Source organism: Enoplosus armatus, chromosome 12, assembly GCF_043641665.1.
Source record: "Enoplosus armatus isolate fEnoArm2 chromosome 12, fEnoArm2.hap1, whole genome shotgun sequence".
In the NCBI taxonomy this organism is placed as follows: Eukaryota; Metazoa; Chordata; class Actinopteri; order Centrarchiformes; family Enoplosidae; genus Enoplosus; species Enoplosus armatus.
This window is the reverse complement of record NC_092191.1, coordinates 24,098,165-24,118,393: the sequence shown is the minus strand read 5'-3', so window position 1 is coordinate 24,118,393 and position 20,229 is coordinate 24,098,165. Positions and strand designations below refer to the sequence as shown.

Sequence of the window (20,229 nt, the reverse complement as noted above, 5' to 3'; positions counted from 1 at the left end):
CATTAACAGACTGGTTGACTTGAATTGCTCTTTGTCCTCAAAATAAAGCTGAAATTAAGGATTTACCCATGTATTCCTTCTCTCAGCCTTACATTGTAATGTCATACATAAACATCTGAATTTTAAAATAAAAATCTTGACGATCTTTGCTTCCAGCGCAGTTTCACATGATTCATGCTCAGCCCTGCTCTCTCTCTCTCTCTTACTGTTACAGAGTGCAGCTAAATGCCAGGTTCTCCTTCCCACTCACCACCTCATCAGTTTTCTGTTCGCTCCTGCTAGCTCTCTCTCCCCCTTCACATCATTCCTTCTTTTCAGCATTCTTTTTTTAAGGCACGTGTTGCTCTTTGGATCGATTTACACCTACATATTTTCGTACTGATCATTCACTGATCATCACTTTTTTTTTTTTTAGAGCCACTTAACAATGTAACAGCACTGTAAATCAATAATCATGTATTATTAAGACTTCCAGCAGTTGTACAGTAAGGAACAGATGGTGGGGATAGTGGTAGTGTCAGCACAGTAAAATGGCTGATTACACACACACACACACACATTTTGAGAATGGTCACAAACTCTCTCAGGACTGCTTTTCACTGCAACTCCCCTGTAAATGTTTTTCAATAAACAGGCTTTTGTCACTATATATTCGACCCTGAAACTCTGATCTGTCCATATGGTTTCATACAATGACACAAGGAATACCAATTATATGCTTTACTATTTGCAATTACATTATTATGTGTATTGCAAATTGATTATGAGAAAGTTATTCAATAACATGGCTGGAAACCTTTTATGTGGAAGTTAAGGGATGCTACCATTAAAATGAAATTGTAAAAAAAAAAAAAATGTCATTAAAACATTTTTTTTGGCATTTCTGCTTTATATGATAGGACAGTAGAGAGAGACAGGTGGGATAACATGTAACAACAGGCCTGGCTGGGCTGGATTCGAACTTGGGACGCTGCGGTAAGGACTAAGCCTTGGTACGCACTCTTCCAGGTGAGATACTGGGGCGCCCCCATTTTCATTTTTGACAATGAATCACTACGGCCAAAATGAAAATGAAAGCTTGTACTGCCATGATTAAAATTAAATTAAATGTGAATTTGAAATTCGTATCCTTAACTTGAAAGTGAAAATGTAAACTGAGCTTTTTTGCCGTTTAGTAGTAGTTTATATAATATAATAGTTTAAATCCAAGCAACCTGTCAATCACAAGGTAGTCACGCCCTAAAGCATACCCTGCTTTATCGGCTGTTTTACTCTAAATGGGACCATCATTTACAAAATGAACACCATGCTGTATTGAACATGACTTGAAACCAGCGATTGAGACCATAAACTCATTAGGAAAATGTTTACAGAGGTAATAAATAAAGAGAGAATTCGGGTCATTTTCTCATAGACTTCTATACAATCAGACTTTTTTTCAGTGGAGTCGCCCCCTGCTGGCCATTAGAAAGAATGCAGGATTAAGGCACTTCCGCATTGGCTTCACTTTTCAGAGCAGGGGGTTAGTGCTTGGTCATGATTTTAGCTTCTATCAAATGTAGTGATAATGGAAATGGTATTTTTAAATTTTCATTTCATTAATAGAAATGGTTTTTTTTCTCCCAGGCTTGTTTTGTTGATCTGAAGTCATCCATTAAAACCATTTGTCATAATATATTGTCATCATATATAGATTGACGCCAATACATTGCTTCGGTTTTGGGGCAAGAATGCCATGTCTACCTAGTATATGGGAATCTGGGCTGAATTTAGACTGCCTTGTCCGGAGGTGCAGTCCTTGATGTTTTAATTAAAAGATTTTCAATAATATATGTATTTTCTAATTTTCACTCTTAATAGCAGCGTTTTATTACATCATACTATATAATTATTTATATTAATAACAGCAAAAGCTATTGAGTTAGTCTCTTACACATCCAACTTTATATGAAATGTATTAACTATGAACTATTTTTGTTACTGTCCCTCCACCACAGTTCAACGAGGAAACACTGTCCATGGAAACACAAAGAGGGGATTTTGTTCTAAAAAGACTGTAACTTTGGAAGACGTGTGCACAAAATGAGGACTGTGGATTTCGTGCCCCATCACTTACAATGAAAGCACATTATGAGGGGATATCTTAACGGCCTGTTTCAATGTTCATATGGGCACCTGCCTATTGTTTTAAGATTGTGAACCTATCCTTTGAGACAAATGTGGCAGAAGTGACAGAATAATAGTAACACGCTAGAACCATTGTCAATATTTTAAACTGAAGTAAATCATGGTAAAATTGATTAATAACACTGCCAAGACTGAAAACATCACAGGCCTCCTTATATATTAACAAAATAGCAAGAAAGACGAACCAGCTTATGGTAGGAAATAAACTGAACTACCTGAGAGTGTTTCCCCTCGTTCCTCCCTGCATGACATTCAGCTGCAGTTTCATGATGTGGACAGTGAAGGCTCTGCTCCCTACAGTCAAACAAGGAACGTCAGTTAGCCAAACAGCCAGTGTTCGATGGAGATCAATTTTCTGTTCGTTTCTCCATCTCTGGGGCAGCGAGACTCACTACTTCTACGCAATCTCAGCTGTTAAAAGCATCTCTGAGTGATGGATAAGAGGTTGCCGTAGCAACACAACATGTCTCTTGGCAGAGTAGTAGGATGCCCTCTCACCCAAACCTGCCTCCTCACTTGATGTTCTAGGAATATTTCAGCCTGTGTAGAGATGAGGACAGATGGACTACAATCAGTGGACAGGGACAGCTCTGATGCAAAAAAAAAAAAAGAACAAATTGTAACAAATGGCAATAACCTGCTTGAGTGAGTAAGCTCTTTATTATTTTTTTGTTTAATGTAAAAATGGAATGGCACAGGATCATAAATCACATTACATATAGCCCATTACCACTGGCATCAGCATCATGTCAGTGCACCCATATGCACAAGGCTGTAATTATTGGCAGCCATAACAGCACTAGTGTACAAGAATCTGCATCAAATGACGACAATTACAGAGTCGTGAAACTCGATATGTACAATTCATGAATGCATTTCCTTTTTCCATTTAAAAAAAAAAAAATCCCAATGTTCTTCTTTTCTGCCCTGCTGTTGGTAGAGGGCAGCTCAGACAGTGGTGAAGGTGAAGCGAGTGACATGTTGGTAATCCTCACCAGGACGCAGAAGACAGTCAGGAAATGAAGGCTGAAAACACAAACACACACACACACACACACACACACACACACGCACACACACACACACACACACACACACACACACACACACACACACACACACACTACATATGATATATATCTGTTTGGTCAGAACCTTACATGGGGTTTCTTGAAATACAGACAGACAGGGTTGCAGGAGATTTGACAGGTTAACACACTGGTAGTAGGGGTGTGAAAAATTATCACTATTCTTTTTTTTATGAAAACTAACCAACTGAGAAGCATGACATAAAACAATACTGAATGGTCCCTATTCTTCAGTACTATTGTTTTTAGCATGTAAGCTACAGTTACACCTCTCCTCTTTGTTTGTCTGACTTAGCTGTCGGTCAAGCACAAACTTGTCAAACTTGTCAACTCAAGTCAGTGCTTTTCATACTGTATATCCCAATATCACAATTGACTAATTTGCCTCAGAGAGCTTTACGCTCTGTATCTCTATCCACAGACTCTCTTATCTGCAATATGTTTAATCTACCTGTCAGTGATAAAAACACTAACAACATATTTGTATATATCTCTTTGATATGACAGAGCTACGCATTCAACAGCGGCGCAGCTCAGAAACGACTGTATTTCTTGAGAAGGCAAAATTCCTGTGCCAAGTTCTTGTTGACAGAGGAGCAACAGAAAGCATCCTGACTGGAAACATTACAAACTGGCATGGGATGTGCACGACCCAGGACAGGAGGGCTCTGCAGCGGGTGATTTAAAACCCCCCCAGGACATCACTGGTACCCATCTACTGAGCATTAGTGATATTGGTGAGGTGAGGTGTCTGCGCAGAGCCCAAAGGATACTAAAAGACAAACCCACCCCAGCCACAGCCTGTTCACCCTACTTATTACATTAAAGGAAACTTGCAATTTCAACCCTCTCAATAATATAATAAACAACAGATCTCCAGTTTCTATCCATTATCATCATACCTGGTTGACAGCATCAGGCCAATTCTGTGTCTCTAGACAGAAGGAGCTGTGCTTCCTGTACCTGGCTCCGCCCTTTCCTGTCATAGAGCCATCCAGGAAGTTGGCAGTGTAGAACTGGACTCCTGGTTGGCTGGTAGAAACCTCCAGGACACGCCCACTGGCTGGGTGGCACACTCTGGGGTGAGGAAAGGAAAGTTTTTCCTGGCAGACTTTATTAAAGGTGTGTGTAGTGTGTGTAGTGATTGTAAAGACTGATGTATACTTCAACGTTGAATCTACGCAAGTGGCCTACGCTGTTGTGAGCATTTATACTGGTGCGTTTGTGTCGCTCTATTTGGCGGTGAGGTTTCTATGAAACAGTGTTGAATTTCTTCTGGTTTCTTCTTGCACATCAAACAATGGCGACTGCACCCGAGCAGGCCATGTTTAAGTTGGAGCTGATAAATGTTGAGCGACAGTTACTTTTACTGGAATTACTGCAAACGCAGACAAGAGAGAAGACGTCGGATGAATTCCCTGTGCTTGTCCGGCCACTGAGAGACAAGAAGAGGGAGCAGGAAATGCGTAGGAGGAAACGCAATGCTACCAAGTCGACCAGTCACAGTTGTTGGGGTCTGCATCGCTGCGACGTGTAGCTGCATTTCCAAGGGAGGTGCAGGTTAAGCTGCGGCGCAGGGAACGCGGAAGTACAAATCAGGCTCAGTTGTGTTTGTGAGAAACAAAATGACTTCTAACCTGGCAGCATGCCTCTCTGTCCAGGCGTCTCCAGGTGACGACAGACAGAAATTGTGGTCAAACCCTGGACCCGGAACATCCCTCAGCCGAGGGCCAATCAGAACAGTCTTTCTAAGGTCAAAGGGCGTGCCTTCTACTCCTCTGATCTCTCCTGTGGATAGATTGGGTTATTGAATGGTGACTGTGTATCACTGAACAAACTTTATCCTCACATAGAAATCACGTATTAATAATCAAACGGGACTTCCACATTGTCTAATTTATACCTGCTCTTATTCTGCAGCATAAAGACGAGGAAACATGTTAAAGTGTTCTATTTTTCCAGCAGATTATCAATCTGTGCTTTCATTCAGAGGCTATAAGTAACAGATTACATTAATTTAACACTGTCGAACACCCATACCTTAAAGCTGCAGTAGGCAATATTATTACAATATTTAATTGAAGGGTTCCTTTAAAAAAAATGTCAGGGTAATCAGGGGTTCTGTGTTTTGATTCCTCTCCTCCAACTGTTCTGATCCACACTCCAATCCGGAAGATGGGACCTTCTGGAGAACGCCCTTGTTTGTACAGAGTCGATGTGATTGGCCAGTTACGAGCTAGCTAACCCTGATGTTGAGTTTGAGTCAGACATGGTCCAGGTTTTTAAAAGACTAAATACAAAGGGAGCGGGTGCTCACAGACACATATTCTTTTTTAAAGAAGCCCCTTCAATTAGATAATGTTAGTGACATGCAATGGTCAAAATTAGTTATTTCAACCAGAATTATAATTCAATAATTTTGCCTGCTGTTGCTTTAACTGAGGGTGTGAGGGAATTATTCTGTATCTGCATCTGTAGCAACAAGCATCACTGGGTCCCGCACCAAAAGGGGGTAGAGTAATAATTCAATATGATTGTTTACTGACTTTCAGTGGCATTGTATAATTGATATAATCATATCATCTTGTCAGTTTTACAAATTAGCGTTGTCCAAATGAACATGTCAAAGCAAACTGTAATTAAAACAAAAGGGTTCCAAGTGTTTCATCAGCTACACCAGTGGTTCCTGACCTTTTTCTGAAGGGACCCCTACTTTACCATTGTATATGCACTGACGACCCCCACTGTCCCCCCACCCACATACAATTACAAAAAAGGGGGAAAAGTTAGCCTTTTTCTTTCGAAATATTTTTATGCATATTTCATTATATTCATTGCATAACAACCAATAACAGCACAGAAGAATTGACTGTTCAATGAACCTAAATAGTGAACTTAATACCTGCAGGAAGTTTGTGTAAAACTAGCAATGTGTATAAAATGTTCTATTATCTATGTATTTCCCGTGGATATTGCAATGTATCAGACCATTTTTACTTTCTGTTTTTACGTTGTCTTCTTCACAGAAATGCATGTATATTATATTTTACATATAAACCCCTGGAGCTTTGGCGACCCATGATGGGGGTTGGGACCCTAAGGTTGGGAACACCACTGTCTCTCTGATGCCGTATGTGCATGAGCAGATGGACGTAGTATAAGCGGGACGTATTGCTGCTCTTTGACGACGTTTGAAATGTGTGATCACAGAGAAAGTTAGAGGCGACACAGAGTTGTCACACGGCCCCCGCGGTGGGCAGCTTATGTCGGTGTTTTGCAAAAGCTCTGTTTTACCTGAACACACTAAAACGCCAAGCCAGCATGACCAGATTTCTACCCTTCTGTTTTTGGGTTAGAAAAATGGAGGGCTGAAATGGAAAGTGGCTTAGTGTTGACGTACTCTGGGACAATACTGTCCAATCCCTCACAGAGGCTGGGAAAGGCTTGAATTACAGCCCTCTACCTTTAACTATGTGACACAGAATTGATTTCCATATTTTTTAAGTTTTTGTTCTAATTGAACCCTTGAGGTGAATTTCCATTCTAACACGGATCCTGTGATATAAATAAATAGTCATTAGCTTCTCTGTCGCCAGGGGAAACCAAAGCTAATTGCAGAGTAATGAGAACGTTTGTCTGACAGAGCACGAAAGAACACACTCCCACACAAAAAGTACAAGTGTTCATGCTTCCACACTTCTGTGTCAACAGTGGCATGGTGGGAAACATACACAATAATTAAAGTTCAGACTGTACAAACCACACAGTGAAGGTGGATTCAACACAAACACAAAGCCAGGAATATTGCGGCAGCGAGAACGCTAATAGTTAGGTAGAAAAAGAGCACTGTGCTCTGAATGTTGAAAGATAGGAGCTTGCTGTGTCTTGATAGTAACACATTCTGATTAACACATCTTGTAAGTCATATGTTGACTCTTCTCAATCTCAAAATGTGGCTCAATTGATTCACTGTTATTTACATGCAAGATGATAGAGATGGTTTTTGGCACTTCCTGTCCTTTTTAGTGACTAGTTGCAGGACAGCTATAAAGAGTGCAAGAGAGGAGGGGGTTGGACATGCAGCACAGGTTCGAAAGCTGGAATCAAGCCTGGAATGTTGCAGTTATATAGCATGAGTCTTGAACCATTAGGCCAGCAGGACACCCCTAGTTTGCACCTTTTAAGAAACCCAATGCGAACAATTTAATGATACCACTGGGCAAAAAGCGCTCATTTGTATCTTCACTTTTTCTCAAATGGGACCAAAAGTCATCATGTAAAATGATACTTTTTCATAGCATTCCATAATACAGCTTTTTTTTCAAAGCACACAAACATTAACTTATTGTTAATAAGCCATAAAATAATTGTTATCAGTTTTGCAGTTGATGCATTTAAAGAGCATCAATGCACATACATAAATGAGGAACCTACCTGTAGGAATCGATGTGTCATCCACAGGCAGGTAGGACTGAGCAGTGATGGATGCTTGGTGGTCGTAGATATCTGTTGCACCCTACACACACACACACACACACACACACACACACACACACACACACACAGAGGAGAGGGACATAAGTGTTGACATCAGAGATTTCAGTTAATTTGCCAATCCATCCATCCATGCATTCAACACAACATATCTTTACAACTGCTGAATACAATGAAATATGTTATGGATATTCATGGTCCTGTACTCTACAGTAGTGCCACCATCAGGGCACTTGAACACAAGAAATCAAGAAATATATTCAAATGTATGAATTGATTTTTTTTTTTTTTTTAATACCATCCACTTTCATTCCTCCCAGAGGAGGAGTCCTCTTTGGAAGCTCCACGAGTTGACTTTGTTGTGTCCCCAGTTGGACACCAAGGCTGCATTCAGACCAAATCCGGTCTTGCCGAGAAACACAACCTGACGTCGGGAGCTCCGGGGCCACACGTTGAACGCCTGATTTGATCTGAATGCATCCTGAATGTTGTAAATTTAACTCTTTCTTTAATCAACGATTAAACCTGGGCTCTGTCTCAGACCAGCTTTACTAGCTTATATTTTCAATAATATTTGTGATTGTTTGAATTAATAGTGTGGCTGTGTGTGTGTGACGATTGTTTTGTGTGAGTGAATTGTGATCTGAGATCTCCTGAATAAATAAAGCCTGCCTGCTAATAAACTAACTAACTCAACCAACCTCTTCTTTCCCCTTGTATTCCCTCGTCTAGCTCAGCTTTTCCTCCCTCAGTATTGCCGTTCTCCAGCTTAAATCCCAATACATTTAAAGGTCCCATATTGTAGAAAGTGAGATCTCCGTGTCTTGTCTGATTATAAAGCAGGTCTCGGTGCTGTATAAATACTGGGAAAGCATCAAAACGCTCAGTCCAAAGAGAAATGCACATAGCCCATATTCAGACACTGTGCCTTTAAACTTCTGTAAGGTTGTGATGTCACAACTACACAGTCACCGCACTCAGCCATGCCCCCCAGCAGGTCATCTGCTCCAATCACAGCACGTCCACCAAGTACAGGGACGCTCATCCACCCGCTCAGTCTGTCTGAGTTATTGGAGCGCTCTGCTCAGGAACTACTCTTCAAGTGTTTGGAGGTTGTTCAGTTTGTCTAAAATGGCTTGTTCCAGACAGAGGGGGGGACTGAGGGGCTGCAGAAAGGGCCAGGACAAGATACGTAAGGACTTTTTTCAACTGTGAATCATGCAAAGCTGCTCTAGTGGAGTCCCAGAATAAAAATATAGAACTGAAATGAGCAGAATATGGGACCTTTAAAGATGATCATAATTAATGGTGAATTGGAACAGTGGCCCTCTTGCATATTGGATGTGATCATCCAGCTGATCATGAGCTCTTACCTGTCCAGCCAGGTTGAAGTAGGAGTGGTTGGTGAGATTGATGGGGGTGGTTTTTGTAGACCGGGCTTGGTATTCAACTGTGAGTGTTTCCCCCTGAACACACAACAAACATCTTGCTGAACTGGCATCCATTTACCCATTAACCATTAAACCATTTATTTACATGCAAAATCAATTAAATTTCTGGGCTGAAAAAAACCCCCAGTGGATTGTTGTTCTTTTAAGTTCGAGAAAGTTTTCTAAACTCAGTGAAACAATTAAACAACACAATAAATATAATATTTTGCCATGTTTAAGACACATTTCTTTGGGGAATAAGAGGTCCTCCTAATTTTGTGCTGTAATTACTCAAAATCTATCAAATCTGGGACCTTTTTCATACAAGGTTGTTTAATTGGGGCCATGAGACAAAACTCTTCAGTCAGATAAATTGACTTTTCAACCTTAACAGTTCCCAAAGCGTCTCATTCACACACAATTCCACACATCGATGGCGACCGAGCCGCCATGCAAGGTGCTGGCCTCCATCCAGAGCAAGTTCGGGTTCAGTGTCTTGCCATCATCCCAGTAGAAAGCCATTTGCGATGCTTTGAGGGTGCTCAGCTACGGAGCTGTGAAGCAATGAATCGGATGTGTTTACCTGTACGGTGTAGGAGACAGAGACCTGAACCTCTCCAGGATAACCCTGGTCTCCATCTGGACTAGTATGACTCAGCTGTACACCACCTTCCACTGCTGTAGCGAGCCAGATAGCCTGAAGAGACACATACATACATACAGTATTATACAGTATATACATATAGGGTTATAAAGTGAGATAAACAGCTTATGTCAAATGAAATACTACAATTGCAGGAAGCACACGAGTAGCACACGGGAAGTGATGGTGTAGGAAGAACACCTGCATATATATATTCAGTGGATATACAATTATATATAAATATGAAGCTTCAGCAGTCTGACTCAGACCAATCAGGTGAATATCTTCCTCCTAACTTTGTCACAATTCTTTAATAACAAAATGAAACAGGTCTGTCTTTATGTGATGTGTTTAATAACATGAATATCGTGTGAATAATATAGCGTGAATATCGATATATATACATATAGTCAATGGATTTTTTTTTCAAACTCTCAAATATCAATGTTGATAATACCTTTAAAAACTCTGTTGCGGTGCTTGTAGCGAAGGATGCATTGTGTTAACAGGGACTGTACAGTGGGCTATTACCTCTTTAACTGCTCTCACTTCTTTTAGTTCCTACTTTTCAAACCAATAACCACAGCCACAATGATGTAGTTTGTTTTAACCATTTAATCTGCGTTGCTAACAGACATCAGACATCTGCTGAATATGTCATGATGGTTGTGAAATGTATGTGCAATAACTGGCAACTGTTCTTTTCCGGATTTTGTTGTTTTAAGCCGTGCTAGTGGCAATGGGATTGTCGGCCTGTTGGTTGGCCGGTACACAACTTCAGCCAAAACTGAAATAACTCAACAGCTATTGGATGGATTGTCATGAAATACAGACATTATACAGACATGTGGTCACCAGGGGATGAATCCAATTGACTTTGGTGATCCCTTGACTTTACATCTCGTGCCACCACAGTGTTTCCCATAGTTCTCATCTCTGGTGAGTATCTCAACATGGATTGGCACACAATTTGGTACAGACATTCATGGTTCCCAGAGGATGAATCCTTATGACTTTCATCACAGACACTCTATAACAGAAGATGACGCATTACAAGCTGTGCCAATGGTGTGAAATGCTATACACTTCCTGTCTCCTAAGTGGGCGTGGTCACTTCACCGCTGGTTCAGCACCAGCAGTCGAGAGGTGATGCCAGATCTCGCGAGAGTGTGTTGCTGAGCCAGAGACAGGTCTCGAACAAAGTTAATTTTCTCCAGATTTGTCCGTCTGAAAAATGCCATTTCAGTGTCAGAATGTTCTGAGGATTTGTGGCTTGTGAAAAATGAGTCCAACATTTACTTCAGTGACTACGGGACGAAAGAATCGGTCATAATCTGTAATCTGTGTTCACTTCTCCCATTGGAATGAATAGACCAAGAACCCGCAACCCAGGTGGCGAAACTTATGACAAACAAGTACAAAGAGGGAAAACAAATAGTTTCCCACTCTACAGGTTCGACAGAAATTGCTATATGCTTTCAACAAGCTCATTCAAGTTGATGAAACACAAACAACATTTTCACTTGGTCTTACCTTGTTGAAGCCCTGCAGCCCTCCATGCAGTGAATTAGGTCCATTATTGACATCTAGTTGGAACTCTTTTCCCTCCACTACAAAGCGTCCCCGCGCAATCCTGTTGGCCACACGGCCCACTGTAGCTCCCAGGTACCGCTTATCTGACACATAACCTGACAACACAACACAGGCTATTCTTATTCACCTCCTCCAATGTAATGCCTGGTCTCACTTACTCTGTCTCAGCTCTTTCCAGAAGCACCTCCCACTATTGTTCCATCAAATGCAAGCTCACATAGTATGTCATAGATTTCATTTCGTTTTAACACAGCAACACCTTATTTCTGTGATTAGAGTGCGATGACCAATGTAAATTTGTTCAATACATACAAAAATAATAAATACAAGAAACAATCTGGGGTAGAATAAAGACTGGTACCTATCGTCTTACAGTCACCATGAATATGGATGCAGACATTTTCTATTTAAATTCTGAAAGCCACATGTAAGTATGCCTTTAATACAAAAGTTACTTCAATTCTACTTTTCAGGTCTATAATAAGATAATTTCCACTCCAATCTTTCAATTTGTGGGGTAGCCCAGCAGAACATTTCCACAAACTCTGTTTAGAACGCCTGGCCCTGGCCAACATAATCTTCAGGTATTATTTCATTCTAAAATCAAACCATCTCATTCATTTTGGCACTTTTTTGAAGCAGCCCAGAGCTGTATGCGGAAGAAAACAGTTGTTTTCCTTCCTACCTTCCAGGTCGTCGTAGCCCAGGACTACGTCTTCCTTCTGACCATCTTTCCCTCTGCAGACCACAGATCTGATGATGGCACCCAGGGTGATAACCTCCACCTGCACCTGGGAGGACTGGAGGACCCACAGGTCCACACTGCCCAGGCCGGACACCTCTCCCCACTGCTGATGGCTTACCTGAGTCATCTTAGACCTTACAACAACCACAACGGCGCAGAATAGAACGGGACATCACTCTTCACTGCTTTAGCTGACGCTTTTACCAGAAGCGACTAACTGTTCTTTATTTATTGTTCTTCATGTTTCCATATTTGATTTTGTTTCACTCATACATGTATAATTACCATTGTTCAGTAGTCAAATATGTGTACACGCCTATATCCCCCAAATGCACGCACGCACACGCACACACAAAAATCACAAACTTATTTTCTGCTTCCATATTGATATTACTATTGCTATTACTGTTGTTTAGTATTATAGAATTGTGTCATTAGTTTGCCATCATTTTTATGTGGCCATATCATTTTCTGTATCTTCATTTTGTGTTCTTCGTAACTGTGACATTTTAACATTCTTTAGGTGGAGTGGTGCAGGAATAAGTCCTAAAACAGGGAAATTAGTTAGCATTTTCGCACTTCCGGTTCCCTGCCCGAAATAAGGTCTGTGGTTACACACAACCTTAAGAGACTTCAACGTTTTGTTCTGCGACATAAAATACGCCAGCAGATACCCCACTCGTGAATTTTGAGGCTTTTACGTGTCTTAAGAAAGGCGGTTGCTAACAAGCGGCTAAATGAGACTACAGAGGTTGTCGCGGACATTAAACGTCTTCATGGCGAACACGGAAAGTCGTCTACTCACTAGTCCGCCTTTACAGCCTTGTTGTGTTTATACTCTATATCTATCTGTCTATATATCACTATCTATCTATATTCTCTTAAAAATGAAGCTCAGTGGTGGTGACGTTGAAGTAATGCGACCGTGGTGTAGTTCCTTTATAGCCTAACGTTAGCTTTTTACTTCTGGCGATTCCATTTACGCTTCAAAACTCATGAAAGTGGTGTTCATTAGTGAGATTATCTCGCTGAACAAAACGTGTTAAGTGTCATAAACTTTTGTTTTGCCACGGAACTTATTTTCTGTAATAATCCAAAAGCCATTGGAATCCCACGTAAATGTACGTGACCCGAGTTGACGCATCGCCGTAATGAACAGCGGCGACCAATGCGGTGTCAGCGCGTGTATATCTGTAGTCACAGGTAAACACACACACACGCAGTATGTTAACTGCTGTTAACTAACGTCATACAGTAAGTTAACTGTAGACAACCAACATATCTCTGCAATCAACGAACATGACACATCTTAGCTAGCTGCTGCAACAACAACTGTGGTTCATTACACTGCGTCTCACCTCAGAACACTTCATCAAGTCACAGGATTTTGGACCTTGACATGTTTACGTTCCACTTCCTCCTTCTTCTTTGCGTTTATTGGCGGATCGCAAACCAACGTAAAATATGCGTACCGCCACCTACTGTATCGGAGTGTGTAGATTTATGACATGAAATCGCCTGAACAATGATTGGTTGTTAAAAAAAAAAAGAAGCATCACACTGATGTTCAAAAAGCCTAGCCCATGCTGACACAAGATATGAATGTACCTTATTAGTGTAATTTGAGGTCCGGTGTCACAGTGGGCTAACTTCATGGTTGTTGTTTAAGTTTCATATCAGTCACAATGTGATGCATTTCTTGATATTGTCAGATGGAAATACTACGCACGGCCATGTCTCTCAGTTATTCTGCTCTCTCTCCTTATTTGCTAATGTGCTGATCTGATTCTGATAACAGTTTTTGAACGACTGGTCCCAGAAGATCAATAGTATGCTCTAAATAACCTGCCTGAAACACGGAGAAAGCTGACACCTGTTGCTCAGCTAGAAAAGGAGGCTGAGAGTGATTGACAGTAACATATTTAGCCGCTGAGTCTGCAAAAGCGTGACCTCTGACCTCCTCTGGGCCTGATGAACAATGTCCTTTTGTTTTAACTATAGACAATTTAGCAGGTAATGGTAAAATAGGTTTACCATCAGCTGATACAAAACCTCTTCATTGCCGAAGTTGACCAAAATCAATCAGCTACACCAAATGCATAGCATGTCATAACTTAAATAGTTACAATTTGTCCAGCCATGAGTGTACACACCCTGGTAAGAGCGAGTAATTCAGCAGCTTGAGTTGAGCTATGAGGAAGTGAGTGAACTTCTATAACCCAGTCAGGCACAGACTGTAGCCACACTGATACACAGAGTCACTCGGTTTGGAACAAGAACCATCAATAAAAAGGGGGCTCGGGCACAGTATGTTGGTGTTTTGGTGAGTTTGTATGTAACAATTTATGTAACAACTGTGCTGGATTAGACGTTGAGGAGGTGGCAGCAATAGCAGTCAATGTGTTTTCATAACCACTTGTGTTGAGATGTCAGATTGTTTCAAATGGTGGTGACCTGATGCGTGGTGTGTGTAGAACGAGGGCATCAGAATCAGAATCAGAAATACTTTATTGATCCCCGGGGGTGAAATGATACAGTACCGGTGCTCCCATTCAAGAGTAGAAAGTGGCATCAGTTTAGAAATGAGAGTACGTACAAAAGACACATTTACAACATTTACATGTGTGACTACTAATCTTTCGGCATCCTGTGACATCATTGCACAAGCAGCCACAGCTCTTAAGCAAGCAGGCCTGCCTTGAACCACAACAGCGTCTTAAACAGTTAGCAGCAAAGGCCTGTAACCCTCCTCCCTGTTCTTGTGCTAATAATATTGCAGTTTCGACGATGAAGCTTTGTGTCCACATTTAGCCAGATGTTGCAGCAGCAGTGAGCAACAAGTCATCTACATACTGAATCAGCACAAGAACCACCTGGAGGTGGTGCAAAGCCTAGCCCATGTTGCTGTAACTACAGCAGAAAAAGCTGCGGGGGAGTCGATTAGTCCTTAGGGGGAGACTTGTGAGTGTGTGCTGCTTCCCTTTTAAAGGTGAAAGCAAAGATTGGCTGAGTGTGTGGATGAACAGGAATGCAGATGTTAAAATCTACGACAGTGAAAAACTGCGTCCTTTGCTGGAATGGGGATCTAGGATCCTGCGTCAACCTCCACTCTGCCATGTTTGGCCTTGGCGCTAGGATTAACAGGTGTGTTAAATGGCGATGTAGTCGGTACACCTTTGGTTCCAGCCATGCATCAGTGATTGGGGCCAAGCCTGCGTTCCTCTTCAGCAGACAGTGGATACTGCTTAATGTACACTGGTTTGCAGTTAGGCTTGAGAGATGCTTGAGTGCAATGAATGTGTCCTGTGTCAGTGCTATGTTCAGCCCAATGTGATGATGGAATTTGAGAAATGTGTGGTGGTGAAGGCGCAGATGTTCTAGTGGTGGGCTGATGGGTGATGTGAGTGGCTGTGCCTGACATTCATGAGAACCAACTGACACTGATGAACAAAAAACGGTGTTTGGTCAACTGTAGATGCCAAATCCATGTCCAATCTATTTGTCAATGTGTGTAGGTGAGTCTGTGGTGAACACCTGAGAAAGCATCTCTTTCAACCAGGCCAGGACTTAACTGGACTTAGAGCTGAAACCACAGTCTGTCGCCTGGCAGAAACTGGCCCATTGTCATTTTTTTATAGATATGGAAGAACAACTTGCTCCAGCATCCGCAAGAAAAGGAGTCTCAATTCACCATTCACCGCAAGATGAATCACGGGAGGGTCTCAAAAGTGCCACTAAATTTCAAATGAACACAATGCTGCAAAGTTGTCTGTGGGCACGTCACGGCACGTTGCTACATCCTGGACATTTTTCTCCTGTCCCAGAATGATAATGGGTTGAGCCAGACCTTTCTCCGAAGTGTGGAGATAGGTCTGGCCATGTGAGACTAAACAGCCTGACAAGCAGCAGACAGCTGGATGTGCCACCACTGGTAACGCAAAGTGTCCTGCAATCAAATGGTTATATTTGGAAGTTGCAGAAGGCTAAAGTGATACTCGAAAGCTATGTTTTGAGAATGGCCATGAAATCAGCTTTATTTATACATTTATTGCGGTTATTAATTCATGGCAGCTGTGAGGTAAGGTGAGGTCTGAGCTGAAGACTGCATTTTTGGTTTGATGACTGCATTTTTCCTCCAACTAGTGGAGATCAACAACCATCATCTCCTGTTATTGGATTGATTTAACTTGTTGGTGAGCTGATTGAATCCTTATTTCCTTATTTACTATGTCTCTTTTTTTAGTTGTTTCATCCTAACTCAGCCAGTGAGGAGCTACTTTTAGCAGCTGTTGCGGTTTTGTGAATGCAGCCCCTGTTCATCACGTACTTCTTTCATGATTGGCAGGTGCAAAACCACTTCTCTCTGCCAAAGAGGCTACACCACCAACTCGCTAGACATGGCAGCAGTACCAAGAAAGCAAAAAGTGGGCAGTGAATGCAGAGAAAGTCCAGACATGGTGGTAAAATGACTACTTTTTATTTGACAGTGTTTAAGGGTGAAGTGTGTCTGTTTAATTTACTAACTTATGATGAAGGAATATAGGACTATAATGTAATATGATATTTGTGAAAGAAAACACAAGTCGTTCAAGTACTACATGGGGAAAAAGTGAGAGGAAAAAGTGAGACAACTGGTAGGACAGGCCCAGGAACAGGAGGGGTCTGCAGCAGGTGACTAAAACCTGCCAGAACAACATTGGTACCCAACTGCTAATATCACTGATGCTATCGACTTTGAGCCCATCACAGAAACCAATTTGCAGAGGACGACTTTATAAAGGAGTGTTGTGATCTGCCCAGAAAAGCAGCAGGAATTTAACAATGTGAGTTTCATACTACCAACGCTGCTGAACTGTCCATGTTCCATTTCTTGAGGAATTGGCTATGATTCTTTCATTTCAGAAGATCTAAAAAAGCCCTCACGGGACAAGACAACGGGGAAGGTCATTTTAGAAACTGTGTCAGATGCCATCAATGGGGAGCTTATCTATGTTCCCAGGGTCCTATGTTCCCCAGCTGACAGACAAAAACCTTTCAAAGGGTTTCCCCTGGGTCCGATGTTCAATGTATGTTTCTTTGGGTCGATATGTTGAACTCACGCACCTACAGCACCTTCTGATGTTATACTCTTTGAAACCCACGCCCTCAAATTTGTGGGCAAGACAAGTTTTCTTGACTTTAGACATTGATATCTCCACAGTGGTGAACTGAACAGATTTTTACCATTCAAACTGCATTTGAAATGTCCATCTCCCTTCATTCTTTTGCAATTTAACTGCAAAAAAACTAAATTAGAACAAAAAACACGAATTATTATTCACCAATGCGTCAACTGTATCCTAATATATATGTCGATATATCGATAAGAATTAAAGAGAAAAGAGATTAGTAATTAGACACCAAATGGCGGTGAGACATTGCATAACTTTATTGTTCTGTCTCGAACAAAGCTCAGAAAATGTCAAATACGTCCCTTCTGAAAAATATACAGATTTAGTTCAGTTAAAATGTCAAGTGATATCTAGTTATGTATACAGAGTCATGTCAACACAGATATTACATGAAACATTAGAGCGAAACTGTCATGTCCATTGCCAGATTATTCATGTTATATAGAACACACACGTTCACCCGTTGCCTATGATTAACCAACTATAAATTCACACTGAATTGCTTAGAGCACTGTTGTGCTTATTGTGTTAGAATGATTGTATACTTCACTGGTTACAGTTCAACATGTTGTGCCAGTGGCTTCTATAGGACCCCTTTGTCAGATGGGAGACTTGCTTTTCTCCATTATGTTTTCTGCATAACATAACACAGGAGGCTTCCTTTACAGAAGAGAGTAAGTCAGTTCTATTGCTGTTACGCTGGAGCCAATTGGGCAAGCACTTTGCTAAATGCCAAATTGGGTAGACTATAAAGTAACAAAATAATTCCAGCAAGATGAGTGAAAGGTTTTTAAAAAACCTACATCATTTGATAGTACTTACCCTTTAACAATTGGAGGAAGCATAGTTGCAGTAGATAAGTCTAGGCACCTGTCAGTCATTTTTGAAGGAGTTATCATGGAGATTTTCATTCAAATATAGCTGCAGATTCCTAGTCCCCACCCACGCAGCCTACCACCGTTAAGCTGCGTATGTGGTGTGTGTTTTTTTTCCCTCAATGCTGCACTGCTGACAGTTCAAATTTCTGGATTTTGACCCGAACTGCGGGGGCATTTTTGATTAAAGGTGGTAAGCTAAATTAAAGCTTAAAATCAATTTGTTTTGGGGGGCCAAAACCAAGATGAGAAAACGCTCATTTTGGCAGACACTGACAAACAGCGTTGTCCCGATGATAGAGGTCTCAGATCAGAAAACACTTCATTGTTGTATACTTTGGGGGGGGACTTGTTGGGCATGTTGATTTTTTTTTTTTAATCAATTTTTAAAACGTGATAGTTTTCAGATAGCTTATTCATTGTGGCCGATGAGGCTGCACCCCTTCTGGATTTAAGTCAGCATAATTTAAGTTAACACTAGTTTGCTACTGGTTAACCTGCATGTGCATATCAAAGTGACAATTGCACCGTTCAAACAAATTCCATTTGATCCTACATGCTGGTGCGATAAAGCCTTTATGCTGCATTCATGTCATATCAGAGTTACTTTAAGTACCAGTTTCAACATGATCGTCATTCTCATCAACATCTGGGTCATAATTACAACCAGCAAACAGAAGTTTGTGCCTGAAAAAGCCTCAGCCAAAATTCTTCATTCAATGTAACTAAACCCAAATGTAATGGTTATAATACTACATTGCCAATGCAGAGTATTATCTTTCTAATCTCTACCATCCATCACATATGAGATGATCGCGACATTAGCATGCTTCAGTCTGACACGTGCAGATGCAAAGAGCACCTTTAGTTAGGACTGCCAATGGAAAATCCTAAAAGTGGTGTTCATTAGTGAAGATTATCTTGCTGAACAAAATGTGTAAGTATCATAAACTTCTGTTTTGCCACGGAGCTTATTTTCTGCAATAATCCAAAATCCCATTGGCTCTTTGTCGATCTTTGGCGATGCTAACTTCTGGGTTGGCCGACAAAAATTCATCATCCCTGCAACACTCTATGGGTTTTGGCTATACCCATCTTAAACCGTGACATAATGCAAATATTCATATAGACATCCCCAATTTATGTACAGTACAACTTTTACTAAAGGAGCTCAGGACCGTTTGCGGAGAGACAGCATCCAATAAAGGTTCTAGGACTAGGCCATGCCATGCAGATTCGTTAATGTGGCTCCATTAATACTTTTGTTCAACTCTGACTCAGGTTTCAGTCTTCAAGTACATTTTACACCATTGATTGGCAAAGATACAGAGAAATCAAGCCCAAAGCATTTTTATATCAACAACCTTAGCCAGTGGTTTCATTTGTAACTGGAGTCATTCAAATTAAATTAAATATTTTAGGTCAAACAATATTGCTGCACAATCCCCAAACTTTATAATTGTTGTCACTTGTTTTGTGAAAATGTTAGTCTGCAGGGGAAATGTTACTCCTTGGATTTAAAGTGATGAAAACTGAGCTAACCATTAAAGTTGATGGGCAATGTTTCCCAGATGTGGAGTTTTTAAATGTTTAGATGTCGACCACATTGGCCCAGAGAGTTTACATTCCCCCAGAGGTAAATTCAAAAAATGCTCTACAAGAACTGGATGAGGTAATGAGTAGTCGCATGATAAAACAACCGGATGGTATACCTCAGAACTGTTTTACCTAAATTTCACCAGCATGTCCACAAACCCGACCAGGGGAAGCAATACCCTGGACCATGTTTTCTGCCAGACCCCCCCCCCCCCCCCAATTTGGTAAATCATATTTCCCTGCTTCTCCTGCCCTACTTACTGCCAGACGATTAAAAAGGCACTCACCTCTGTTCTGATGAAGTGCTTTGAGAAACTGGTTCTCCAGCTTGGACCCTCAGACAGTTTGGATTGGTGATCACACCTCAATCACGCTAGTGTTTCAACACCAGAACCTCGAACTATCTC

The 20,229-nt window shown here is 41.2% G+C and overlaps 1 protein-coding gene across 1 annotated transcript; it reads right to left on the bottom strand.

Moving 5' to 3' along the window:
* Positions 1 to 2,828: 2,828 nt before the first annotated feature.
* galm (galactose mutarotase) lies at positions 2,829 to 13,598 on the bottom strand. The gene is made up of 9 exons (XM_070916055.1): positions 13,539 to 13,598; positions 12,121 to 12,314; positions 11,376 to 11,530; positions 9,783 to 9,896; positions 9,143 to 9,235; positions 7,710 to 7,791; positions 4,913 to 5,063; positions 4,178 to 4,352; positions 2,829 to 3,213 (listed from the first exon to the last, which is right to left on the bottom strand). Exons 2-9 carry the CDS (start codon positions 12,305 to 12,307, stop codon positions 3,136 to 3,138), a joined length of 1,035 nt encoding a protein of 344 aa, XP_070772156.1. The 5' UTR covers positions 12,308 to 12,314; positions 13,539 to 13,598; the 3' UTR covers positions 2,829 to 3,135.
* Positions 13,599 to 20,229: the final 6,631 nt, after the last annotated feature.